Here is a 25,106-nt window from a genome sequence, read left to right as displayed (position 1 = left end):
CTAAAGAAATGGGGTCCCCGCAGAAACGCCTCAATATTACAATCAGGGGCAGAGAGGTTTGCGGATGATCATCCGCATTGGAGGGTTTTGTTGGCGACTGCGGGGGGGGGGGGGGGGGGGGGGCCTGGCCAAGGCCCACGGATGATTTAATGAAAGAGCAGATCAAATCCTGGGAGAATCCTGGAACATCCCCAAGGGACCGAGGGAGGAAAAGGGACGATCAGGTGATGCAATGCGAGAGTTTTGGCGCGTTCTCCAATCAGATGGGGTACCCCGAAGTACCCCCAAGTACCTTCGCGGTTGGCCGGGTGCAGGGCCTCGGGAGGGTACTCCGGGGTACCGGGCTGTAGGGCCCTCACAGTGGGCGTGGTAGGTAATTTATGGGTAATTTTGGTATCATGATAACACCCACAATTCGCATGTGATCGGGTCGCCGATGACAGTCGCTCCGATTATGATTGACTTTGTGTGGGTGGACTGTGACGACTCTCTCTCCACTGTTGCCCCGGATCATCCACTTCTCTCCATCTTTCATCCTCTGTTCCTTTCCCTTCAACTACTCCAGCCTGGGGGCTCTACACTTGCTTGATCAGTATACGAGCAGAACGAGCAGAAAACGCGACAACCCCGGTGGAGTCGGTGAATCTTTGATGACAACCTTATCGCATCTACTCGGGGCTCGAGCTCGTCAAGGCATGACCGGATCGTCCTGGTCCGCGCTGCTCTCATCCCTAGAGTAGCATCTGTTGATTTTGTCTACTTTCCCTGCTGCTGGCAGGCCGCATTGCTTCTTTCGTAATGGAAGGAAACGCAACCCAAGTCCGAAGTGGGCGAACCTCGCCTCCCGCAGGCCCTTTTGGATGTGAGTTCTGTTGGCGGGGGAAGAGTATGAACTACTTTTCTAATGGATGCACAGATTCTTTTCTTTCCCCCATGGACACTCCTTATGAACAGGCTCCGGCTCTTCCCCCGGGACCATCGCTCCTGGACGATAATGAATCAAATATGCTTGATAACTTTTTTACTACGATGAACGCGAATCACTTTACGAACGATTTTTGGCTGCGGTCGCAAAACAAATCCTCGGGGCCGCTCAACTTCGAGTGGTCTGATGAACTTCCACCGAACTTTGAAGGATCAACCACGTCGCTGTCACAACCATCGTTTCAACAGCATGGCATGGGGAAACATGGTGGAGGATTAATGGGCGGGAATGCTGCGGGTCCCGACATATTTGCTGCAGCTTCTATGCTGTACCAGAGCGGCATGAATGGGCCAGAGTTCGGCTCCACATTGGCGCAGCAGGCGTTTTCGGCCTCACCGAGGCGCGACTCTCAGGCAGACAACCACGCGAAAAGGCCTAGCGAATCATCTGCTCAGGCACAGATCCCGACAGGATTCCATACGTCGGAGATGTTGTTTGACGTGCGTGATCCCATCCCCGCAGACCAACACCCCTCGAGGAAGGCCCGCAGTCTGCGTTGGGGTTCAGACGCCAGTTTTATGGATCAGGGCTACCTCCGCCCGCCCGACCAGCCAGACGAGGAACAGCGAACCAAAGATCTCCTGACCCACCTCGGGTGCTTTGAGCCCCAGACTAGTACAACGAATACTCGAGCTCCTAGCCCAGACCACCTGGCGGGTGTCCATGACTCTCACACCGGCTTCCGGCCGGGAACCAACCTGGAAGATAATTCACAACCCCGAAAGCGGCAAAGAACGTTGAAGGAAGAGGATGACCAGTTCTCGGATGAGGATGACTCAAGACCGCAGTCCCGAAAGTCCAAAACCCCGGGCAGCCTCAAGGGCCGGCGCGCGTCGACGGACACTTCCCGAAAAGTGAGACTACCGTCAGGTTCCAAAGCCGCACGGGAGAATCTCACAGAAGAGCAAAAGAGGACCAATCACATCCTCTCGGAGCAGAAGCGGCGAAATCTCATCCGCCAGGGCTTTGACGATCTGTGTTCGCTGGTGCCCAGTCTTAGAGGCGGTGGGTTCAGCAAGAGTGCTATGCTCACGCAGGCCGCTGACTGGCTTGAGGAACTCTTGCGCGGGAACGAGATCCTCCAGGGCCAATTGGCTGATCTCAAGGGCATCAATGGCCTAGTGATGCCGCGATGATCCCCCTCTGTGATGTGACCATGATCTTTCTTATCGTTGATCGGACGGATGGCCCCGGTGTTCTTTTTTGTTTCCTTTCTGAGATTGCAAGCGGTTCAGCGATTTGGGGCTACGTGGGTGCGGCGCATGGGCGTTCGATGCGACGGATATACCCTTTCCACGGGAAACAAGCCCTATTTGACACTCATCTTTATTCTTTGACTGGCGGGTGACTTCAACCCAGCTGAATGTCGAGGGTAGCCTTGGGCTTCTGAAGCCTGCGATGGCGAGTCGGACTATATCCCACTCATCTAGTGCATAATCTCCAAGCCCATTTGGCATCAGAGGTAAGGTCCGGGCAATATTCGACCTCGACGATGACCTCGGGCTGTACATATCCGATGAAAATATATGCATTCATCAATACAATACTTAAATCATTCAAAATATAGCAATATTGTTGGCGCTTATACTTCCATGTCATTCCGGGGATGTTTGGACTGGCCCCACCGCCCGCTGTTTTGGGGCATGTGAGACGCGTCGTTGAATGCGCCTCCCCAAACCACCCAAATAAACCCCATCCACTCACCACGCCATGCCCAAACGAAAGCGCACCGGCGACAGCGAGAACCGAGGCCAAGATGATGCAACCAAGCGCTTCGCGTACCTGAAACCACACGTGCGCCGTGTCCCCGAGAAGACCATCAAGTCGAAATGGACCACGCTGCCCGAGCCGGTCCAGGACAAAGTCCGTGACATGTTCCATTCCCTGGAGCGACCGGTTATAGTGCGACAGCAGAATGAGCGCAAGCGCATTGAGGCGCAGGGCGCAGTTCAAGCGGTGGTGCGAAAGTATGTCTACACTGGTTTCTCATCAGGCCTCGTTCACGAGAGGTCAAATCGATGGCCGATACATGATGCTAATTCGGGGGTGATGAATCTTAAGTCTTGGAAGACGGCTTCCGCGAATGCCTTTTCCACCCATTACAAAGGACTCGAATTTTGATTATGAATCTGCGCTGGATGAACATGTATGCGATTCCCGAAGTCAGAAGGCGTCGGTGTGGGATTTGTACTGATATCATTTTTTTAGCGTTCACTTGAAGGAAACCTGGCCACCATGAAGGACAGCATCGGCCTTTTGAGAGCCGAGATCGCGAAAGAAGAGGCTCTCCTTTCCAGCGAAACCAAATCGCTGCAGGAGATGGACAAGAACGCCAAACGAGCCGAGGCTGAGAGAAAGCGGCAGGCAAAACATGTATGCAGCTCCATCCACTGTGTTAGGCCCTGCTGGCTGACACTGAGTTCCTCAAGGAGCATCCTGTGCTGCGGCAGCTGGATGCGCTTCCACAGATCAGCGATGCAATGTCTTCGGAATTTAGGCTCTTGGACAGCAAGAATAACCAGGCGACTTTGGACGAGGTACGGGCTTCGCATTTGCCTGCTATGAACTATGTGGACCCACTGACAATTATTTGAATTCAGCTGGATACCGATCCCGAAATCCAGGGACTGATGAAGCAACTGCATGGCCATCTTCAATCCATGCAGTCCAACACCGCTCCTCTTGCTGGGCTCAGCGATGCCATCACTAGGTCGCAGGCCGCTTTAGATCTCTACTCGATACCCGACGACTGAGACCCTGCGTGACAGTACAACAAACGCACCGAGGCTACATGGCCTTTCAGACATTGTGGACATGCAAACGAGCACATGAAACACCATCGGGGCATCGAGATCGCTCGGCTACTGCAAAGACCATACCACGCCGATCTTTGTGTGCCCTGAGATCATCCAGCAGACCTCTGTTGCGTGCGTCGGATCCTGATGGATTGGCTGAACAGCTGCATACAGAAGCACCGTGCGCGGTTGGGAACTGCGACTAGCATCGCACGTGACAAATGTCCTTGTAAGCAGGGGAAGACGAAGTGCATCACACTTTTGGGACTGGAGATATTATGCGGCTGGTCGATCAGCCAAATCCCGTCCAACCTGGAGACTTCCACCGGTGGATGATCTCGACAGCTAGTGAATCTCACGCCGTGTCTCTCGAATGGGCAGCTTGGTCGATAACAAAAAATCACAAGCAAAATCCCTACACAACAAGCGTAAATATAGACATTGTAAGCCATAGGTATATCACCGATCTCACCGAAGTGGGTTGGCCGAGGTCAGCCCCAAGTGGCGGCGAAAAAGATCGGGGATGCCCCATGCGGAGGAGGTCGGAGGGGTCGACTCCGCTTTCGCGATCCCCAAATCTTTCGCTGTTCCAACCCGCCTCACTGTCGCTCTGCGATGTCTGCAGGCAGCCATTTTGCTCGATCCTAGTGAGAACTGTGCGAAACTTCCACTCTTTTTGCGCCATGACAGACAAGAGCCCTGCGCCCGGCGGCGCACCTGCAACGAAATCGAGGCCCAGCACATCTGGAGATGCAGGGAAGGACGCGAACGAGTCGCCAGCATCTGCGGCCAAGCCCGAGTCGATTGGCGCGGGCAGTCACTCTAGTCCCAAGAAGCGCCGCAAGGTGAATCACGGTAAGGTGCCGTCGCGCGGCATGCGACAGGGATCTCTGGGCGCAGACGCGGGCCGCATGGTTGGAATCGCTTTTTGCTAACGATTGATCTATATTTATAGCCTGTGTCTACTGTCGACGTTCGGTAAGCCTATATCCATCCAAGTCCTTGCGCGCACTCGGTCACACTTTGCGCCGACCCTGGGGAGGGGCATAACGTGTGGTGGCGGGGAACTACTTGGAGTTCGATTTGCTAACCAAAGGACATTGCTTGCGTCGGACAGCATATGACCTGCGACTCGGTACGACCTCCCTGCTTCTTTTCTCTGCCGCCTGAGTCCATGGACTTTATCCATGGCCTGTGAAACCAGTTGCGACCCGCGCAAATAAGATGTACCTGCTGACCAGCTCGACTCGCAAAGGGACGGCCTTGTTCTCGATGTATAAAACGCAATATCGGTCATTTGTGCCATGATGAACCCAGAGAACCGCCAAAACGGACGCAACAGGATTCTGCGGCAGACGAGGAGGGCTCATCGAACAATGAACTAGCCAACGTTCAGGGTATGCCTCCCAATGTCGACGTCCCAGATGCTGCCGGTCAGCAAATCCTTCCTGAAGGCACGATTGGGATCCCGCCTTCTTCTATAAATCCGTCTTCGTCGGTACAACCTGCGAGCCTTTCCTCGTCCAGTCAAGGTCTCGATAGCAATTCCCAGTCGCGTAAGTTCGAAATGAGGATTGATTCGCTGAGCTCAGCTGACGTTTTGGCAAAGTCATGGCATACAATGACTGGCTGGGTGGGCAGAATCAGTTCCAGGACATGCATTCCCTTCATCCATCGTATATGTTCAATGCCCCCGAGGTGACAAACGAGTATAACCTGCTTGGGGACTTCCTTAGCAATAGCCTGTTGGACGATGGTGCCATGTATCAGAACCAAGATATGCAAGGCATCTACTCCGATCCATCGCTGATGAACTCCATGACATCCCTGGGTGCTCCCAATGGCCTGCCCCCGCCAACACAGCTTCCGCCGCCGGCCCAAAGCCAACCGCCACAAGGCGACTCCATCCAAAGGCCGACCTCGACGGTGGGGAATGACAAGGCGCGAGAAACATACTACATGACAGCTGCCGACCCCTCAGGATCCGACCCGCCAGAGGAACGCATGAACAAGCTTCTCAAGGCGAAGTACGATGCGGGGTTGCTGAAGCCGTTCAATTACGTCAAGGGGTATGCACGTTTAAATCAATACATGGAAAAGAACATGCAGCAAGTGTCACGGCAGAAGATCCTTCGGCAGCTCGACAAGTTCCGACCCAAGTTCCGCGAGCGCATGCAGAGTCTGACTGATATTGAGTTGATTCTGGTGGAAATGTGGTTCGAGCGGAGTTTGATGGAATATGACCGGGTTTTCGCCAGTATGGCGATTCCCGCCTGCTGCTGGCGACGGACGGGCGAGATCTTTCGAGGCAACAATGAGATGGCCCAGTTGATTGACGTCCCGATTGAGGGTCTACGCGATGTAAGTTCCGAGTTTGCTCTACTGTTATGTTCTGTTGTGGATTCTAATGCAGCTATTGTTTGTCAGGGCAAGCTCGCCATCCACGAGATTATCGTGGAGGACCAGCTCGTGAGCTACTGGGAGAAATTCGGCGCTATCGCCTTCGACAACACTCAGAAAGCAATGCTTACCAGCTGCACATTGAAGAGCCCTAATCCCAATGCGACTGGGGATGGCATTCAATGCTGCTTCTCCTTTACGATTCGACGAGATAACCACAACATGTAAGTATGCCTGGATGAAGCGAGAAATGGTATCCCCTGACAAAGCTGACCTCTGGCCTCATAGTCCATCTCTTATTGTTGGAAACTTCCTACCGATCAACAAATAGCATTGGATACAGGGTATCTAGGCTTATTTCTGGCAACGATGCAGACGGCTCTTCTATAAATTTAAAAATGCGGGCATCCGCGATTCAACGGGCTTTGTTTCTTTTCTTTTCTTATGTTTCTGATTCTCCAGGACCTCAAGATTGAAGTCTTTTTGAAAAATGTGCAGTGCGTGAACCAGATGTACACTATTTATATCTGCCTGGGTTTTCAGGCGTATGGGAGGTGCCAATGATTAGTAGGGAATTTGCCGGCTGAAGATACAAGACAGCGCAGCTGATCCAAGTTGTTTTCCATCCACCAACTTTCCTCAATTTATCTTCCACCTTGCTTTCCATCATCAACCTATCCTCTATTGATTCTTCTATTTACGCGCCCCAGCTTCTCTCCCAGACCATCCATCCAACTGTACTGGGTTCAGCGAATCGAAACATGGCCTCAAGGCGAGAAGCCACCCAGGTCCCAGTTGCTGCGGTGGCAGGTATGAAACAAGCATGAAACTTGCAAGACTCTTCTTGACGTTGAACCATGATCTAATCGATGTTTCTTGTCTTGTTAGAGGTGTTACAGGGAATGAAGATAAAACTGAACACCGCCACCTCTGGTATGCCTCTTCTGAGTGAAGATACCATCCCGTACTTGGAGCAATTGCTTGTTGAATACCTTCCACTTCTTATTGTAACCTCCGCTTCATCTCGCCGAGAACTAGACAAACTCGGCACAGAGCTTTGGAACGCCTGCCAATCTGTGGCTGAAAGCGAAGAGGACAAGAAGTTGCTGTCTAAAGGTATGGGCTTTCCATATTGTTGGGCATGGAGCTTTTAGCATGGCTGACCGAACTCGATAGTGAGGGAGTTCGCATTTGGGGTGCTGGAAATTGTCACACCGTCTCATCCTTCAGGTTTGGTGGCATCACATTTCTCTATATTAACACAATCTCACTTTTTTCACAGGAAACTGGAGGGCGCTTGGTGTGGCTCTGAAGGCGGCAAAAGCATGTCTTGGTACGTTATCTTCGCGTATAACATTGGATTCTCCTTGTGTTTCCCAGTGAGGCTAACAGATATAAAGATACTAAGCAGCTTGACGATGCCTTAAGGATTCTCGGCAAAGCAGCCCAGAGACTGGAATCCTTGGAGACTTCTTCCTCTTCGATTGACGCGATGCAACTTAGCTCTGCCAAGACGTGTTATTACATGCTTCGTGCTCAACTCTCTTGGTTGCAAGGAAGACCGGATATCGCAGAACACCTTTTCTCCAAGGTCCCGGAAGGACTTTCCGTGAAAGATCAGAGAATGATCGCAGAGACTTCCTATCAGATAGGAAAGACTGCACTCTCCAAAGGCCAGCGCGGTTGTGCAGTCACATGGCTAAAGAGGGCATTGGAACATGCCCAGGGCCTCCCAACTCTCACGACTCCACATCAAACTCAGGGCCGAGATACAATCGAGCTGAAGCTCCTTGCTGGACACGCACTCGGTATGCATATGTATTCTTGAGAAAACTCTCTCGAGCTAACAGGCTATAGCTCGGGCGTATATGTTCATCAAAACGCCTGAATCACAGCAGAGTCTCACAGAGCAGCTGGATGTATTGAAAAGGGTATGTTCAGGTTGGTTGAGAAATCTTCCGACACTTAAATATGTCTAGGATCACGGCAACAACCCCGCTGTCTTGTTTCTCGAGCTCGAGGTCCTTGGCCACAATGTGAAACCAAAGCTTGATCACTACTTCCAAGGCAAGGTTGCCCCACTCCTCATTGCATCAGCTCCTGACCTCATTTTCTAGCTTTGTCACTTGCCATCGACGGGATGGACTACACGAACGAGAACTTGAAGCTGTAAGCTTGCCCCAAAGGCTGCAGACCAAGACTAACCGCATTGCCCCAGTGCCTTTCACCACATAAAACGGTTGAAACGTTTGTGGTAAGCTGATCTTTCTTTCTCCATGGGTGGATTCATCAGACACCTTGCTTACTATCGATTAGCGCGAGACGGGCCGCTGAAACGGTGCAATTCCTTTTATCCAGGCTTCCCCATCCCAGAAGACAGAATGGGTCGAAAGGGGGTTCATCAACATCGTCTCGATGATCACAAATTCGACGATCCCAAATGAAAAACGCCTGACCCTCATCAAGAGTGCAATTGAGACAATGGAACGGGCCGGTCATGGGGCGCTGAGAATAGAAGCAAGCCATGCGACTCTAATTGTGAGATTTCCTCCATCCATGTTCTGCAGCGCCCGCTTACATTAAGAACAGCCTATCTGGAGGCAGGTTGACAACGCAATGCACAGCGCAAGACGAGATCACCACGATGGCTATGAGCTCGCACAGGAATGGTGCCGCATCGCACTTGATGCTCGGGTTTTTCAAAATTGCTCTGAATCAAACCGACAGAAGATTCAAAGGTTAGCGTGACAAGATCCTCATCTCTGAAACATGAGTGACCTTTCCCTAGGAGGCTGGTAGCATGTGCTTTGCACACTTCCAACACGGATCTGGCTCGTGAAATACTAGACCAGATACCAGTTCCTGATGCTCTCGGGCTACACGAACAGAATGCCGATGCTGAAGAGAAGTACAAGTCCTATGCCCAAACCTTCTATTTGCGCTACAAGCTGGCGTTATCTGATGACGAGGGTGGTGTTGGTACATAAATTTACCTGGTCTCTATCTTTAGTGTGCTGATAGTCTGCAGAATACATTTCCGGCGAAACTACCAGCAAGTTTCTTCCATGGCGCCTGAAATACTTACAATCATGCGGAATAGAGGCTCAGCGACTGAATGAGTCAGATGAGGTATTCCTATGTGTTTCTAATTTCTGGGATCTCAACTCTCAGGAAGCGGATAATTTCACGTGAGATAGCTCTATTCCATGTGTTCTTGCCGGAAACTAATGGTTCCAGGTTTCCAATTTCACTAATTTTGGTGGAGATGAAGGACGGCAAGTGTGATGAAGAACAGCTAGGGCTCATGTGTAATATGTTTGACTCGGGTGAGACTCACTTTGCCTTAACAAGATGAAGCTAATAAATGCAGCACGTTGTGCAAGAAAATTCTCAACCACGGAGCTGAAATGGTTCATCCGCAAGAGCTTTGAAGCAGCCTGGATGTTTTTGAAAAAGAACTCTCAGCCCGATTTCATCAATACTCTTCTGTCATGCTCAGAGGAGGTCTGTGGAACATCGATTCACGACTATAATCAAGCTGCAGAGGTGCTAATCGAAAACTAGTTCGGATTCATCTACCGAGACAAATCAGAAAAGCTCGGCCAGGAAATCGACTGGGCGGAGTTCCAGCATCTGGGATATCTCTGCTACTACGTCAATCTTCTTCAACGCATCCCCAAGGCCCGTTCTGAGACAGACATGGCTAGCAAGGTGAGCCCAACTCCTTGAGTAATGGTTCAATCGTCGGCCCAGTATGAGAACATTTTGTATGGTTCATGCATGTCCCACTCACTTACTTATATCAGAAATATTGCTACAAAGGGATTCGTTTTTGCGTCCACAGCCTCAGGAGGAAGTATTTGGAGCAGGGAGATGAGGATGAGATGTGGCACGAGAGAGAGTCAAATCTACATTTCATAGCATTGCTGGCTGATTTTGAGGCCGCCATCGTTCTCGAGCATTGGCGACCCCAAGAGAGGCTCCCGAGTCTATTCTCAATCATCGAAGAGGCCGAGTACGTTCTTGATGACAGCATTTACCGGTACTTCATGGGTTCGATCCTTCGATCGGATGCCCCCAGACAAGAAAAGATCTTGGTGATCAAGGTATGACACCCAGATACCCAAACGGCGATTCCAAATACAAAGTTCAACAAGCTCCTCTCCTAACAAACATCACAATCTAAAGACCATCATTTCCGAAATGCAGAGCATGGAAAGGAGATACAACTTCTCCTGCCGCCAATACCTACCGCATTACCTGCGCTGCCTATTCCAACTGGCCATCTCCCCGGAATCCGCCACCTCCCCAACATCAGAAAGTTCATCTTCACCAACATCAACAACCGGGGACCTGGAGCTAGCCGAAACCGTACTCGACCAAGTTATTCTTCTGGCAATGCATGAAGCATACCTAGCAAGTCGCGATCACGCTGCGATTCACAGCCCCGACCAAGAAGGGGGACCATTGTGCTTCCACTTCCCCTATCCAGCCGAGGAGCTTGTGCGGTTTGCTACCATATCGTTCAACCAGGCAGCGGATTTCTACCGCGCGTCCAGGGATGAGGATTGTCGGCGCTGGGCTGAGAAGGCTATTCAGGTCGCTACTCTTATTGACGGGCTTACGGGCGAGAAGCTTGTCAACTTGCTTCGGGAGAGACTACGGAATTTGGTTTGAGAAGTGCCTTGATGCTGTTTTCCAATGGGGAAGGGGGAGTGTTTGAAATTGTCAAGAATTGCTTATGTTGATATGCTGTGCGTGATATGGCTCTTTACAATATGGAGTTGACTGCGTTCTCTAGTCCTTTTGCTTGTCTCGTTACCCAGATTGTCGAAAACGATTGTTCAATTACATCTTGAAAGTGAATCGCGAATGATGTTAACACATCAATCGAAGAAATTAATTATGGCATAGTCTTTCACAAATGGGAAAGAGTAAAGAGTAATATGTGGGTATCATCAGAAGCAGAAAAAAGATCTCTAGTGAAATCAGCAGAGAAAAGAAGAGAAGAGAAAGATCGGACTGTAACCACCAGTCTGATGGAGGAGAAAAGGAAAATTGAAAAAATGAAAATGAAGAGAGAATGCAAAGGCAATGAGCCAGTGAAGAAAAGAAAAAGAGAAGGAAATTCGACAGAACGAAGGAAGATAATGCGAGGGCATCCCATAGCCCCAACCACCCAAACACCGATGCCATGTCTCATGAAAGCATCGAGAACATGACTGCACAACTGACCCCTTGTCCACACAAAGTTCATAAGCAGAGAAGAAAGACGAAAAGAAGAAAGTACGGAGCAGGAGAGGCAGAGCAAAAGATCAAGACGAGGCGATTCACTCATCGCCATTTGCATCATAAGAGCGACTCCGTGAAACCTGCCGCAGGTTTTTATGGCGCAACAACGGAGTGGAGGGCATATGGCGCGGGAGATGGGGCGATTTGGAAGAGATAGATGAGCAGCTCGGCTTGCGGTCAAGATCCTTGCTGCTATCGGTTTCGGTTTCGGCACTCTCATCGCTGCTTTGCGCGCGGGCACCCACGACACGCAGCGTCAGACTCAGCTCGCGTTCAAGCTCTTTCTGCGCTTGGATCTGTTGCGTTGACCCGTTGAGCTTTTTCCTGTAGGCGCGGAGGGTGCGGCACACCTGCTCCGTGGACATGTCCAGACTCCCGAATTCGCTGCGCGCGGATGTTTTCGAGCGAGTGCGGAAGTCCAAGGAGGTACGTCGGTTGTTGCTCTTTGCGCTAGGGGGGTTTTTTGAGGCCGAAGTTTTGGTCTTCGGGCTCACAGGCGAGGGTGACTGGCGAGTTTGGTCTGTCGGAGTGCAGGATGTGGGCGAACGGCGGTTGGGAGGCGATGGGGTTTCGCAAACCGAATGGTGCTTGAGTGAAGAGGGTACCAACGACAGTTTGGACATTTTCTTCACCAGAGTCGGAGAATGCTCGCGCGCAGGAGTGGGTGTTCCAAAGGGGCTATCTGGCCGCTGGAAGCCGGCCAGCTCGCTGCGAGAGAGAACCTTGCGCAGGGGAGGCTGAGCTGCAGTCATTTCTTTGATGGGACCTTCTTCGTCCGGTGCGGTTTGAGCAGGGTCTGGCGTTGGCTGCGGCTGGATCGACAGATTCCATATCATGAGAATGCCATCCATGCCAGTGCTGATGAGGCTTCGCTTGGTAAGCGACTTCTCAGGGTTGTCGCGGTCCTCCAAAAGCAGCACGTCGCTCACGCCTTCTGTATGCCCGAATTCACCGGTCAGAAGCTGATCTCGTTCGAGATCATACACCCGAATAGATTTATCGGTGCTAGAGACTCCGATCAAGAGTTTTGGGCTCTGGCCCGGAATCTCGGAGGCTACCGTCAAAGAGCCCATGATCACTGCATCGGTTGCTTCCGAGTCAGATGCCCGGAAAGAGTGGAGCTGGCGCCCTGATGGGATATCAAATTTGGAAAGACAACGGTCCATGGTGGACAGGTACAATAAGCTCGTATCATCGGAGCAAAATGTCATTGAGACCGGAGATGCCTTCAGGGTGATGACCCTGGAGATGAGGTAGGCAACGGATGTGCCACCATCGACTTCGCGTGTCGCGCGGTCTCTTATGAGAACGGTCCGGTCTGCAGAGCACGAAAGCAATTTCTTGCCTTCATTCACGAATAACAGCTGGCCTACCGCGCCAACATGCTCATCCATGGTTTGGATTAGCTGCAAGGTTGTGTCGCACTTCTGGAAAAGCTGCACCATTCGGTCGCGGCCAGAGCTGGCCACGAGACAAGACTCGGCAGTCGGCTGAAGCGCGATATCCATGATTTCACCTCCATGGGCACGAGCTTGACTGATACAACTCCAATCCTTGCTTGAGAAAATCCTGCATTGCCAAATGTCAACAGAGAAATTTGCAAGCGCGGCAATTCGCTAGGCAACCATACCTCAAGACCCCGAATTTATCACCAGAGACAAGCCATTCTACATTTTCCGTTGCTCGCAGAACCTTTAATTCGTTCCCGACATCGTCTTCATGTCCCGAGAGTTGCTCGAGCTGGATCGTCTTGGAATCCTGGCATTTCCCCTGGCCATCCCAGAAATTCACCGAGCCACTGCGAGACCACGTAAAGAAACGAGCAGAAAACTCATTGGGTACTTTCAAAGGGCGAATGCCGAGAATTGGGTCGCTATGAGCCAGCATCGAGGTTTCGCTAGAATCCTGCTCGCCGTCGTCGGCCAACATGTTCATGGGATAGAGATGAGCCTCACGGGTGGATTCAACAGTGACCAAATGGGAGGAAAGAGAGCCCATGCAGGTAATTGCAGGGGCCTTGCTCCGCTTGTCTGTCGCGCCCTTTTCTGGGCGCAGAGGCGATGACGGTACAGGCGCAGTATTGGATCGTAAGGCTTCAAAAGATAGCCGCTGGATCTTTTTCCACGACCACCTAGCCATATAGACTCCTGATCGAAATCGATGGTCAAGGAGGTAACGCCGAAACCCATTTGTTTGACGAGCAACAACTTCTGAGTTCCCTCCCGGTCATCAAGAAAACACACGGCACCCGAGTCGGTGCCAACCACGGCCTCCTGGTCCGAAATACTGCGCACGCAGGTGAATGTATGGTCACTCAAAGGGCCTAGCACGCAATTTCTTCCCGTCAGGGCCTTTGGCGCTGGGTTTGGAGATGGGGCACTTCCGTCCACATTCAAACGAGATTTTGTCGGAGACATAGGCCGAACGACCGGGAGCCTCCAGACTTTGACATGCCGCACACCGGTGCTGATATGGTTATTAGTAGGCTGCTAACTATGATCGTTATGGGGTGGACCTACGTGATCAAGCTCTGGCCAACCCAGCACATATCGCGAACGAACGATGTACATTTGTTCACCGAGTGCAACCGAGCCGACCCGTTTTTGAGGTTGATGGCCCAGATGAAAAGGAAACCGTCGTTGGGATTGCCGAGGGTTGCCAAGTACTGCGAGTCGGGGCTGAAGGCCAAGCTTCGAACACCAAATGTGTGTTCACTCAGAATTGACAGAGGAACATCTTGCAAGGCATCGCGTGCCGTTGAAAAGATCAAAACACGAGGGTTGTAGCCCGTCTGGACCTGATCAGCTTCCGTTGGGTACTCTATCCTGTCTTTCCCGCCATCCACTCACCTCTCCTACCGCAAGGAATCGACCATTCGGACTGATGGACACACTCGTAACTGCTTTTACTCGTTCCCGTGAAGACCACGCCCGAGGGCTCCCACTATCGCCGACCTCACTGGACGGAGACGCATTGTGGGCATTCAGATGGGGATTGGACCGAATGTGGGATAGAGATCGCGATCTGGCGTCTGGCGTGGTGGGGGGAGTAGACGACGTGTTGTAGAAAGAAGTGGTCGGGTTCACACTCGTCGCGGAAGGACGGGCGCGGAAGAACCGCTGATTGATGTTGGCGTCGTCATCAAGCTCCGCGAGCACCGCTGCCGACCCGGCGCACAGCGCAAAGCTTTTGCTCTGATCGTGGCTAGAGAAGCCATTGGGGGTTGTAGTGGTCGTGCCGATGACGGTTTGGAGGGACAGCAAGGACTGATGCGGCGATGATTTGCTGGGAGATCGCGTTCCGGGTCGCAGCACGGGGGAATTGGAGGGGGTGATTTTCAAGGAGGCGCCGGGCCCAGCCAGCTTTGTTTTGGCAGTGATGGGGGTGTGGGTGGCCATCGCCTCGGGGGACTGTAATCGATAGTGGTGATTCACGGTCCCCTGAGCGCGCGGGGTGTTTGCATGTCAATTCGGGGGGCGCATCCGTCGCAGGGCACGTCAATTGGAGTCGCAAGAGGGATTCTCGAGTATTTTGAAGACTGCGGGACCGAGGACACAAAAGGAGGCGAGGGGGTGAAAATGACGGTGCTGGGAGTGGGGGAAGCTAAGATGAAGCTTGATCCGTGATCTTCTCTCGGAGGCGTCAAAGATGAGAGTTGAAAGAGCGAGGGGAAGGGGCAACAAACAAGCTGGAGCTTCATTCCACGCTAAGCGGCGAACAGGGTTGATCATTCCAGTCGATCCGCGGCATGGGAACCTTGGGTCTCGCGGTGTCAAGACAGTGTGGAGCTGCAGTGGAGCGCAGAGAGAAAGAAACTCGGAGAATTTTGGGAGAAGTCTATTAAGCTAGACCTTCAACCCATAGATATAGATGTCCTTGCTTATTTCCGCAATATTGGCAGGAAATAGTGTGTTCTCCCTGATGGATGAACCGGTGGGTCGAGGGAGCGCACTGATTCCTGGGGATCACCGGACCCTGGGGATATTGAGGTTATTATTAAAGAGATCACAACACATTAGAGTGAGAAATAGGCCTCCATTCTGGTTGCATCTAGTGAAATGGCTATTATTTACTTAGTCTTGAACTCCACACTGGAATTTGTATTCGTTATTGGTGAGCTAGATGAACGAGTCCTACCACCATTGCTCCTATTATATGTCCATGGTTGATCCCAGCTCTCGCTATTCAACTGCCATTGTCATTCCAGATACAATCTTTCTTTTCTTTGCTTTACTCTCGCCTTTCTCTACTCTTTTCATGTTTGTTTATTTTTCTAGAAAGAGGCATGTGACTTAAGTCACCTGATTTTACTTCCACTTGTCATGTGACTACTCAATGCCTCAAGAGAAAGGCGACGTCCAAACTTCTTTTCTTCTCAACTCAACTCACTGCGACTTGTGCGAGTCGACATATTTCCCCAAACATGACAAGTGAGATCACGAGGATCTCATTTAATCTCAATAACTCCCAAGACACCTAATCATAAGGGGTCATCCCAATAGTCTGCTGAGTCGCCTTATTGATGGTTGGAGGCCCATAAGGATGGAGGATGTTCCAGTCTGCCATCTGCTCCTGCTTAAGAACAAAGTCGGTAGGATCGTGTGACTGACCTTTGATCAGTCATTTACAACATAGGGTTGGGCATATGGACACTCACAGTCATGTAGCCACGCTTGAAGGCCTCGACCTTGCGTTCTCTTTGCTCTTCGGCCAAGAACTCGATGGGCTTGTAGCAGGTGTCTAAGAGTCATTAATTTCATTATCCTAAGAGGATGTTAATTGGGCGGTATACAAATAGCCATACGCTTGTTGTTTCCGAGAGGCGCGGCACCGTGGTGGACTGCGCGAGAATCCCACAGGATAAAGTCACCGGGGTCCATACTGGGCTTCACCCACTCGCAGCCGCGGTCCTTGAACCATTGGAGCTTCTCATCCGTCCAGTGAAAAAGGTCACGTTTGATCCAACCCCCCTCGGGCTGCAGTTGTTAGCATTTCGCTTTACCTGGAGAAGCTGGGACCTACCGCTTCATGGTGTTTGAAGTACTGCCCAAAAGAGGAGCGGTGCCCTCCATCACTGCAAGGTCACCATCTTCGGGACTGTTGGGAAGCTAACATAGTATGTTAGGGCAAAGAAAGAGAGCGAAGGAGCACGTGGAAACAACGTACTAGGTTCGACAGGCCTTGAATGCAGTGAGGTCAAGGTCGGTAGGCACTCTGATCAGACTATACCTAAGTCAGTACTCATGAGAAACATAATAGAAGGGGGTTATTGGACTCACATGGGGCCAAGGAGCCTTGCCATGACAGCCTCTTCGGCTGGGAGTGCCATCGTCTGCAACAATCAGCAATAATGTCCCTCAATGCCTCAATGAGATCAGAACCCCCCCCCCCCCCCCAAACATACCGTAAGAAACTGTCAGCTCGTCTGTGCCCCAAATTTTGGCAAAGATATCGGCGGATGTTAGGCTCGGACTTGCAGTCCCAGACGAACTGGGCATGGGCAAAGGAGAAGCTGAGAAATGTCAGCTCACAGTAATTTGCAACGACTTGACATGCAACGTAACTCACAGATCGAATAATCCACCGTGACAGTGCTTGGGAATATTTGTAGATTTCCATACTGAGCGGTCATCCCGCTTATATCCCATGTTGAATCCTTCGAGTCAGTCTTCTGCCTTGTCGGCATACTTGAGAGCCCTCTCCTTGGGAACTGCTCCCTTGACTAGGGTCCACTACCAGAATGGTCAGCGCGCTGTAGTTGAGGTTGTCCCCACCAAGCAGTCTTAACCCTTTGTTGTGAAGATTGTGAAGCCATTTTGGACTTTGAGATGTAAGCGGAGTCAGTTTGGGGCTTGGCTGGTCAATGCCCAGAGGGCCGCGTGGGTTTTCCCAGTTATCTTGTTCCGTCCATGTCACGACTGTTCGAACTGGTTAGCCAGCTTGCGGAAGGTGGGGGTTGCTTTTCGAGCGAGGTTGGTGAACGACATAATGCGAAGAATAGGTAAAAATGATTGACTCTGATTAAATCTAAACAGTGATCTTGGAGCGCACCAATTTAAATCCAGTTTCTGTCTCCAGACCCCCGGTGAGGGCCAAGACAGAACCTACGCGATGCGTGGCCGTATGCCTTGAAGTTGTATACTTCTGAAGCTAGAATCTCGAAACACGCCGCAGGTTAAACCAACGAGTTCCACATACGTTGCTTTGATCGATGCGACTTTTATGTTTATGCTCCAATACGCGGAGCACAGACCGGACGTCAATCATTGGATAGAATGGCAAGTGAATGGACTGGTCGCACCGTTTAGGCTTCTTTACCGCGTAGTATCGAGTGCCGCCAGCCAACAGGTGGGTTACCCGGGCGATACGCGCTCAAACAACGTGGAAGACATAGTGGGAGAGGTCAGTGCGAAAAATGAGGCATTAGCTAAAGTATCGCAGAGACGGAGTGGCGCAAAGGCACTATTGATTCAAGTACATCAAGCACCATATTGACAACAGTATGTCCCCCTCCCCCGAGCAGTGTTTGATGTGTGATCTGATTTTGAGAAGGTGAAAGATGATGAAACCAAGGATTTGTGGAAAGTCCCAGTCAAGCGCATTCGCGTGAGATTTTGATACCTGGGCTAAACCCATCAAGACATGCCTTTCCAACCCTGCATGAATTGTTGAGTCCATTTCCATAACTTGGGGGGAGCGACAAACATATCTTTCCGAAGTTTCGGTGGATGATTGACGGCATATTTTGTTTTCCATTCGGACACGAGCGTCAGCTTCTGAGCTATCGTGTTTCTGAGATCCTTGTTTCGAAAATATTCTTTTTCATCCTTCTCAATCTTCGAAAGCGGCTGGTCCTCCTGTTGAACTTCGTTATAGAGTTTGTTGTAGTGAGGCGACTTCCACTGTTGCCCGACGAGTCTATTTTACGCCCAAGGGCCACGAAGCAATAATGCGATAGCTGCAGAATCTCTGCATGCTCCGAGAACGCAGAAACAAGGCTGTTATCGAACTCCGTTTCAGAAGTAAAAGGCCCATGTGGAATTTCCAACAAATATCGTCCGTGTAGCATGTGGCCACGTGAGAGACACTCCTTGATGTCGAAGGTCTCATGCTCTTCGAAGAGCGAACCGATTCTATCGAAGCACAACTGCGAAAGCTTCCAAGTGATAGCGCCCAGCTGGGAGAGAACTTTGGCTTTGTTGGGGGGTTCGAGGTCAGGTAGAAGAGAGCTCGATAACCTGACGTCCACTTGGGTGGGCTGGCGTTTACTGGAAAAACAAAGAAAACAACGTTGAGGCAGATCTGTTTTCATTCTCCCTCATTTCCATGGTCCTGGAAGTGGTGAAAACAGATATTGATGCCTGATAACACAGGCCAACAGACCATTGAGTGAGATATCTTATCGCCACTCGATGATTTTCTCGTCCTTCGCGTCCCCCGGTTCCCCTGGACGTGCTCGATTTTTGTGCTTCCGCGACTCAGCCCCATTATGACAGCCTGTGCTGCATCGTCATCATTGGCCTTGCCTACTCTCTTGCGCCATGTCTTACGCTCCGAGTCGGGCCACTGGCGCGCCTCCCGGAGTGTCTACCGTCCCCTTAACTCGTGTCGCGCTCCTAGTCTCCAATATCACCGAAACTTCAGCTCATCCCCATTATTCCGTGATACCTTGAACGACCAGTCTAGCCCTGGGATCGCCGAGTCTGCAACTGTCACCACCGCCCCTCAGACACGTCAGAAAAACGAGGCAATCACCGACCCTGGTGCATCAGCTCATCGCGTTACGGCGAAAAAGGCGACTTCCCACGCCAAGGGTGAGCACGATGCTGCAACCAAGAAAGCATGGAAGAAAGAGCGCAACGACTCTCGCAAGGACACAGCAAAGCAAAAGCCCAAGAAGAAAAGGAAGCCCGAAGATTGGCAGGTCCAGAAAAAAGTCTTGAAAGAGAAATTCAGTGGGGGATGGAACCCACCCAAAAAGCTCTCCCCTGATGCGCTCGATGGCATGCGACACCTACATGCGACTGCGCCCGACCAATTCACGACCCCCGTCCTTGCGGAGCAATTCAAGGTCTCGCCAGAAAGTGTTCGCCGAATTCTCAAGAGCCGGTGGCAGCCATCGGAGGATGAGATGGAGAGTCGCCGCAAGCGCTGGGAAAAGCGACACGATCGAATCTGGAGTCGGATGGCCGAGCTGGGTCTCCGACCTGCGACCAAGAAAACGAACGCCTATGGGGATTTCAATATGCTATACGACGACCGCAAACCCATGTAAATACTTAACTTTGACACACCCTTGCATATTATGAGCGAGCATATAGTTTTGGGGGGCCGATCGTGTACAGCGCTGATGTCTCCAGCGTGAGGGCAACATATTCCACTCAGGTCCATAATCTGCGACATACACAAAATTCCAATTGCACTCTTATCTCCAAGTGTAGTCATCACACATAGTAATTGCATTACTGCATCATGGAATATCCTAAAAATAGGTCATGTTCTGGGGATCGACTTGTGTCCTGGTTCGTTCGCATGGGTGGAGCAAGGATCTCGCCGCCACGCCAACCGCCTTTTGAGTGATCCTCGGTAGCCCGTTGACACCTCTCTTCTCCATCTCTTATTTTGTTCCCAGCATAGCCCATTTCATCTGACAGTATGCTCCAGTTGGCATCGCTTCCATTGCTTCATCCTTACTGCACTTGATCGTGGCGGCGATCCCCCCGAGATTCGTGAGACTGCGACCTACGGCCCACATGCTGACACTGTGCCGCCATGCCCTCGAACATCCAGGTCTTCGTGAAATGGAAAGATCAGACGATCTTTGCCGGAGAAGACGTGGAATGTATCATCACCTTCAAGAACGTCGCCGATAAGGGCCCTGAAGCTGGCAATGGCGCCGAGGGAGCTTCCCATCAGCGGAAACTGTCTCGTGTCGCGAACCACACCCAAAACTCCAACTCGGACTCGTTTTTCTCCTTCAGATCCCCCCAGAGCCTCTTCTCGAGCCGGCGATCCTATTCCATTGGTTCGCCGAGGAGGCCATCGCACCGAACCACCTCTTCGCTGAGCTCTCCGTTAGTTGCCTCGCATAGCTTCCCGCCGACCAGTACCCCCTCCACACCTCGCAGTTGGCAGCCAGGTCACAGCCACAAACGATCCGTTTCAATTCTTTCTATCGATAGCGAGGGTAAACCGGAGCAAACACCTTTACCTCACCATTTTAACCGCCCTAGGCCAGTCAGGGGCCATGGGCGTTCGGCCAGTCTTCAGGTTGCCCCCCGGAGGAACAACAGCTACGAGGAATCCTATCGCAAAGGCACGCATATTATCCCCGCTGAGCCCTCTTCTATAAGAGGTATTTTTATATTAACTATAGTGCTCTTTAGTGGGAAGAACTCCCTTCCGTGGCCCTCCATTGACAGAGTCTCCGGACGAGTCCCCCAGCAGTAACCTGAAAGTCGACACAACTCCCTCGAGGCGGACCAGCCGACCCGGTTCCATTGCGAACAGCCCCATTGTTCCAACTGAGCCACTGCGCGCATCAGCGCGAAGACCTCAGCCGCCCCCCATTGATTTCAAGTTTCCAGCTGCCCCTCCAAGTGAACCGAACAGCCGTCCTGGTTCTTCTCCTTCCCCCAGAGCAAGCGAAACAAATGGTATCTCATCTCATGGAGGAAGACCATCACGCAGGGACGCCTCCAATTCAGTGGCCCCCGCACATCAGCAGCTTACGCGAATTCTATCAGCGACCAGTGTCAATGGGAGCAACCGGAGCAGTGGCGAGTTCTACTCTATCAGTGACCACTCTTCCGAGACGCTTGCTTCTGAATACACCAATACTTCGATGCAGGGCGGGCGAGCGCCCCCTCCTGTGCGACATGGGAGACACTACTCGACCGCAGTGGTTTCTTCTAGCAAAGGCACCGACAACCAGGCACTGCTGATGGGATACGCGCAGGTCAGCGCCTCATTCACGGTCGACGGCTCGCTGGTCAACCAGTCGGCCTTCGATGAGGTCAAACGAAAAGGAGTCGTCGGTGGTCAAGCCGGTGGGGGCGGGCTTCCGGGGCGGGCCACCCCTGCTAGCGCTGAGCGCTCGCGCAAAGGGGGTGGGTTTTGGGGGGCTCTGAAGTGGAACTCCATTGAAGAGTCGATCAATGGTTTTATGTCGAATAATGAGTTGGATGGCCTGCGAGAAATGCGCGGCGTCGCCTCCTCGCGATCAATCCCGTTGTTGTCCACCTCCCAATCGCTTCTTTTCGTTGATCTCCGACTGGCTCCAGGCGAAGAACAGTCGTATTCATTCTCCTTCACTCTTCCCAAAGGGCTCCCGGCGAGCCACAAGGGCAAAGCAATCAAAATTTCCTACAATCTGGTCATCGGGACTCAACGGCCGAGCGGAGCCAATGAGCCTCAGCGAGTGCACCGTGTCAACATCCCGTTCCGTGTGTTCAGCGGTGTCAACGGTAAGCAACCCTGTCTTTCATGGTGTTTCATTCAGATCTAACCTCCCCAGCAGAAAAAGGAGACATTCTCGGCCATGACTTGATGTCACCCTATGTGCTTCTGCGCGATGAAGCCAAAGTACAAAAGGTCGGGCTGAACCCGCCAGCTCCTGTGAAAAACCCAAGCGTCAGTGGGCCATGGCACTCAGCCACGGATTTTCTATCTTATGTGGATGATATCCTCGAACAGCGTGCGCGCTCCAACACTCTGTTCCCACCCGGTGCACTCCCCGAAAGACGGCCGAGCCACGAAGGACTCCGGCAAGCACTGTCTTGCAAGGATACTATCGATCTGGCGATTCTCCGCAGCAATCAGGCCATTCAATCACGGCGCAGCCCCAACCGTTTCGATATCGCTCGCGAGGGGCAACGCATTGCGGTCGTTGTCTTAAACCGGCCAGTTCATCGACTGGGGGAAACGATCGTCGCCACGGTAGATTTTGGCAATGCCGCAGTTCCTTGTTACGCCGTAAGAGCATCCTTGGAAACCTCGGAGAAAGTCATGCCCACTCTGGCTGTTCGGTCCGGTGCCAGTATCCACCGAGCTACTCGCCGCATCCACGCATCCTTGTTCGAGAACACGCTACACGCCACTCGCGTTGTGTTTAGTCCGGCAATCCCTGTCGCGTCCACCCCGTCGGTTCTCACTAGTGGGGTGACCATTGATTGGGATCTGCGATTCGAGTTTGTTACGCCAAACAACCCTGGGGAACAAGGGCCCGGTCCATCTGGGACGCGCCTGCTTGAGACCTTGTCCTCCGATGATCGCGGCAAAGTCATGTCTGCCATGGAGCATTTGAATTGCGAATCGTTTGAAATCTCTATCCCACTCACGGTGTACGGCGAGACTGTGCGGGAACGGATGCCAGAGGAGGCTGAGGGGTATTCAATCTAGTTTTTTTTTTATATACGTGCTCAGGCCATGCTTGATATTCAAGAACCTGCCGGGCAGGTTCGGGGGTGTTTTGGTCTAAATATTCCCCTATCCCCCTGCGAGGGATATGTTCAGCAAGTTGAATTAAGCGGAAATGAAAAAGTGCAATTTCCCTGATCATTGCCCATCAAATGCTATAATTGATAGCTATAATTGACAGTATATCCAATAGTGTGCATCTCGTAGGCTGTCAGATCATCGGGGCGGTCACTAGGGCAACGCGGGGGTGTGATCTCACTTTATTGCGCCGAGCTGATAGCACCTCTTTTTCTCCCCTACACCGTGTGCTTCCAACATTCGATCTCACTCGTTTAAATTTTCTTCCAATTTGCTTCATTGCGATCCTCAGAGTGATTCTCGGTAAGGCATACCTGCTGTCATTCCTCGTGGGCTGGCGCACAGCAACTGACTTTGGCCATCGGAATGCAGGCACCGATCAGCGACCCCGCCATCAACCCAACAAAAAGACAGGGAGATCCTGTCCCCGAGAGCCGGAGAGAACAATGGCCTCGTTCATCACCACCATGTCTGTCCCCACTACTCCTGCCCCTGTTCATTTGCCCACTATCGCGGAGCCCGCGGCGCCCTCGCCGTCCGGCACCCCCTCCATCACCATTAGCCCTTCCGCATACCAAACCACCCGTACCTCCCATGTCCCGGCCTTGGAACCCCCTCTCTATCTGTCCCCGTCAGTGCGCGCGCTCAAACAGGGCACCTTTGGACTAACACCCCCAGCAATGCTCGCACACGAGCCCCCTTCAAGCCGCGGTCCGCCGCCAAAGGCACCAGCAGCTACCAGCTACGACAGTTTGCCGAAGCCACGCTGGGAAGTGGCAGTTTGCGCAAGGCTGTAAAACTCCCGGAAGGAGAGGACTTAAATGAGTGGCTCGCAGTCAACGGTAAGACACCACCATGAATCGTTGGATCTTGGTTTATCGAGGCACTGTACAACAGACATGGCTAATACGGTTGTTGGTTGTTTCAGTGGTCGATTTCTACAACCAAATTAACCTCCTTTATGGCTCGATCACCGAATTCTGCTCGCCGCAGTCATGTCCTGAGATGAAAGCGACAGATGAGTATGGCTGCCCCTAGCCAGGTGTGTTGTTGACTCCTCAGCTCACTGTGGACTGCAGGTTCGAGTACCTCTGGCAGGACTCAGAGAATTATCGGCGCCCAACCAAGATGAATGCCCCGGAATATATCGAGCACCTGATGAGCTGGGTGCAGGGAAACATCGACAACGAGCAAATGTTCCCCAGCCGTATTGGTATGTTTTCAAGATTCCCTGCGCATTCGCCGCTCCTACTTATTATTATTTGTTTTATTGATATAGGTATCCCATTCCCCAAGACCTTCCCTAGTCTCCTCCGCCAGCTCTTCAAACGTCTGTACCGCGTCTACGCCCATATTTACTGCCACCACTACCCGGTGGTAGTCCACCTTGGCCTCGAGCCACACCTGAACACCAGTTTTAAACACTATGTGCTGTTCATTGATGAGCACCGACTGGCCAGTGGGAAAGACTATTGGGGGCCTCTGGGTGATTTGGTCGATAGCATGTTGCGCAGTGATTAAGGCAGGACCCGAGGAAAGGACAAGAATTCAACTATGTACACTTTGTGCATGGGGATCCTGTTTGCCGTGGATTGGTGCAGTGGCGTTTCCTGCGTTAGCCGGCTCCAGGTAGTAGGATCTCAATGGCGTTTCTGGTGTGGTGCATGCATTGCTAGTCTCGTGGGTTTCTGATTGTCGGGCGTCCTTCACGTGTGTACTTAATGTGCACAAGAGCTGATCATGAATTCTATACCTGTTTATTGCATTTTCAACTATCCCTGGATTCAGCGCTTGCTTTCGCTATTTTCGATGAGCCAGCTAAAGCTACTATTGAATACAAAGTAAACCCTGGGAGGCAGTGACAATAGATACATGGAATTGGATATTGTGTAGCTGCTTATTATATTTCTTTCAAAGAAAAAGAAGACCTACCGATTAAGGCAATAAAAAAAAAAAGAAGAAAAGTAAACAATTCATAGACGAACCATATATGTTATATGTTGCCTGAGGCACTGATTTACATAAGTCTAGCTGAGTCACCCGGGCGTGTGGACCACGTGATCTTGGAAGAACTCGGGCCTCACTGAGGTCTCAACCTGCACCCTTGACGAAGCAGCACTCCGACGTCGCTCGCATCT

General features: G+C 51.7%; 10 protein-coding genes across 10 annotated transcripts; 8 read left to right on the top strand and 2 right to left on the bottom strand.

Moving 5' to 3' along the window:
- Positions 1–798: 798 nt before the first annotated feature.
- Positions 799–2,121, top strand: NUU61_010145 (basic helix-loop-helix domain-containing protein; the record flags this gene model as incomplete). The annotated part of the gene is made up of 2 exons (XM_056660670.1): positions 799–862; positions 917–2,121. 2 exons carry the CDS (start codon positions 799–801, stop codon positions 2,119–2,121), a joined length of 1,269 nt encoding a protein of 422 aa, XP_056507168.1.
- Positions 2,122–2,695: 574 nt separating this feature from the next.
- Positions 2,696–3,738, top strand: NUU61_010144 (uncharacterized protein; the record flags this gene model as incomplete). The annotated part of the gene is made up of 5 exons (XM_056660669.1): positions 2,696–2,952; positions 3,047–3,131; positions 3,194–3,358; positions 3,415–3,522; positions 3,586–3,738. 5 exons carry the CDS (start codon positions 2,696–2,698, stop codon positions 3,736–3,738), a joined length of 768 nt encoding a protein of 255 aa, XP_056507167.1.
- A 725-nt stretch (positions 3,739–4,463) lies between these two features.
- Positions 4,464–6,408, top strand: acuM (gluconeogenesis transcription factor RDS2; the record flags this gene model as incomplete). Its single annotated transcript, XM_056660668.1, has 3 exons — positions 4,464–4,694; positions 5,036–5,336; positions 5,390–6,408. 3 exons carry the CDS (start codon positions 4,464–4,466, stop codon positions 6,406–6,408), a joined length of 1,551 nt encoding a protein of 516 aa, XP_056507166.1.
- Positions 6,409–7,804: 1,396 nt separating this feature from the next.
- On the top strand, positions 7,805–8,297 carry NUU61_010142 (uncharacterized protein; the record flags this gene model as incomplete). Its single annotated transcript, XM_056660667.1, has 3 exons — positions 7,805–7,988; positions 8,038–8,111; positions 8,160–8,297. The coding sequence occupies 3 exons, from the start codon at positions 7,805–7,807 to the stop codon at positions 8,295–8,297; spliced, it is 396 nt and encodes a 131-aa protein (XP_056507165.1).
- Positions 8,298–8,595: 298 nt separating this feature from the next.
- On the top strand, positions 8,596–10,857 carry NUU61_010141 (uncharacterized protein; the record flags this gene model as incomplete). The annotated part of the gene is made up of 9 exons (XM_056660666.1): positions 8,596–8,718; positions 8,770–8,918; positions 8,969–9,159; positions 9,209–9,368; positions 9,418–9,506; positions 9,551–9,684; positions 9,745–9,891; positions 9,987–10,286; positions 10,369–10,857. 9 exons carry the CDS (start codon positions 8,596–8,598, stop codon positions 10,855–10,857), a joined length of 1,782 nt encoding a protein of 593 aa, XP_056507164.1.
- A 653-nt stretch (positions 10,858–11,510) lies between these two features.
- On the bottom strand, positions 11,511–14,870 carry NUU61_010140 (WD40 repeat domain-containing protein; the record flags this gene model as incomplete). The annotated part of the gene is made up of 5 exons (XM_056660665.1): positions 11,511–13,041; positions 13,103–13,565; positions 13,604–13,938; positions 13,992–14,263; positions 14,322–14,870. 5 exons carry the CDS (start codon positions 14,868–14,870, stop codon positions 11,511–11,513), a joined length of 3,150 nt encoding a protein of 1,049 aa, XP_056507163.1.
- Positions 14,871–15,948: 1,078 nt separating this feature from the next.
- Positions 15,949–17,158, bottom strand: NUU61_010139 (uncharacterized protein; the record flags this gene model as incomplete). Its single annotated transcript, XM_056660664.1, has 8 exons — positions 15,949–16,077; positions 16,130–16,212; positions 16,277–16,448; positions 16,495–16,546; positions 16,639–16,695; positions 16,752–16,804; positions 16,854–16,984; positions 17,041–17,158. The coding sequence occupies 8 exons, from the start codon at positions 17,156–17,158 to the stop codon at positions 15,949–15,951; spliced, it is 795 nt and encodes a 264-aa protein (XP_056507162.1).
- A 1,803-nt stretch (positions 17,159–18,961) lies between these two features.
- rrg9 (mitochondrial ribosome assembly protein RRG9) lies at positions 18,962–19,747 on the top strand (the record flags this gene model as incomplete). Its single annotated transcript, XM_056660663.1, has 1 exon — positions 18,962–19,747. The coding sequence occupies one exon, from the start codon at positions 18,962–18,964 to the stop codon at positions 19,745–19,747; it is 786 nt and encodes a 261-aa protein (XP_056507161.1).
- Positions 19,748–20,244: 497 nt separating this feature from the next.
- NUU61_010137 (putative intracellular protein transport protein (Sat1)) lies at positions 20,245–22,872 on the top strand (the record flags this gene model as incomplete). The annotated part of the gene is made up of 4 exons (XM_056660662.1): positions 20,245–20,497; positions 20,552–20,827; positions 20,859–21,938; positions 21,992–22,872. 4 exons carry the CDS (start codon positions 20,245–20,247, stop codon positions 22,870–22,872), a joined length of 2,490 nt encoding a protein of 829 aa, XP_056507160.1.
- Positions 22,873–23,414: 542 nt separating this feature from the next.
- Positions 23,415–24,489, top strand: NUU61_010136 (Mob1/phocein family protein; the record flags this gene model as incomplete). Its single annotated transcript, XM_056660661.1, has 5 exons — positions 23,415–23,599; positions 23,647–23,810; positions 23,897–23,990; positions 24,048–24,181; positions 24,248–24,489. The coding sequence occupies 5 exons, from the start codon at positions 23,415–23,417 to the stop codon at positions 24,487–24,489; spliced, it is 819 nt and encodes a 272-aa protein (XP_056507159.1).
- Positions 24,490–25,106: the final 617 nt, after the last annotated feature.

The sequence above is a fragment of the Penicillium alfredii genome (assembly GCF_028826965.1).
Source record: "Penicillium alfredii strain IBT 34128 chromosome Unknown utg000012l_segment0_segment0, whole genome shotgun sequence".
Classification (NCBI taxonomy): Eukaryota; Fungi; Ascomycota; class Eurotiomycetes; order Eurotiales; family Aspergillaceae; genus Penicillium; species Penicillium alfredii.
The sequence above is the reverse complement of the archived record's forward strand: the minus strand, read 5'-3'. Positions and strand labels throughout refer to the sequence as shown.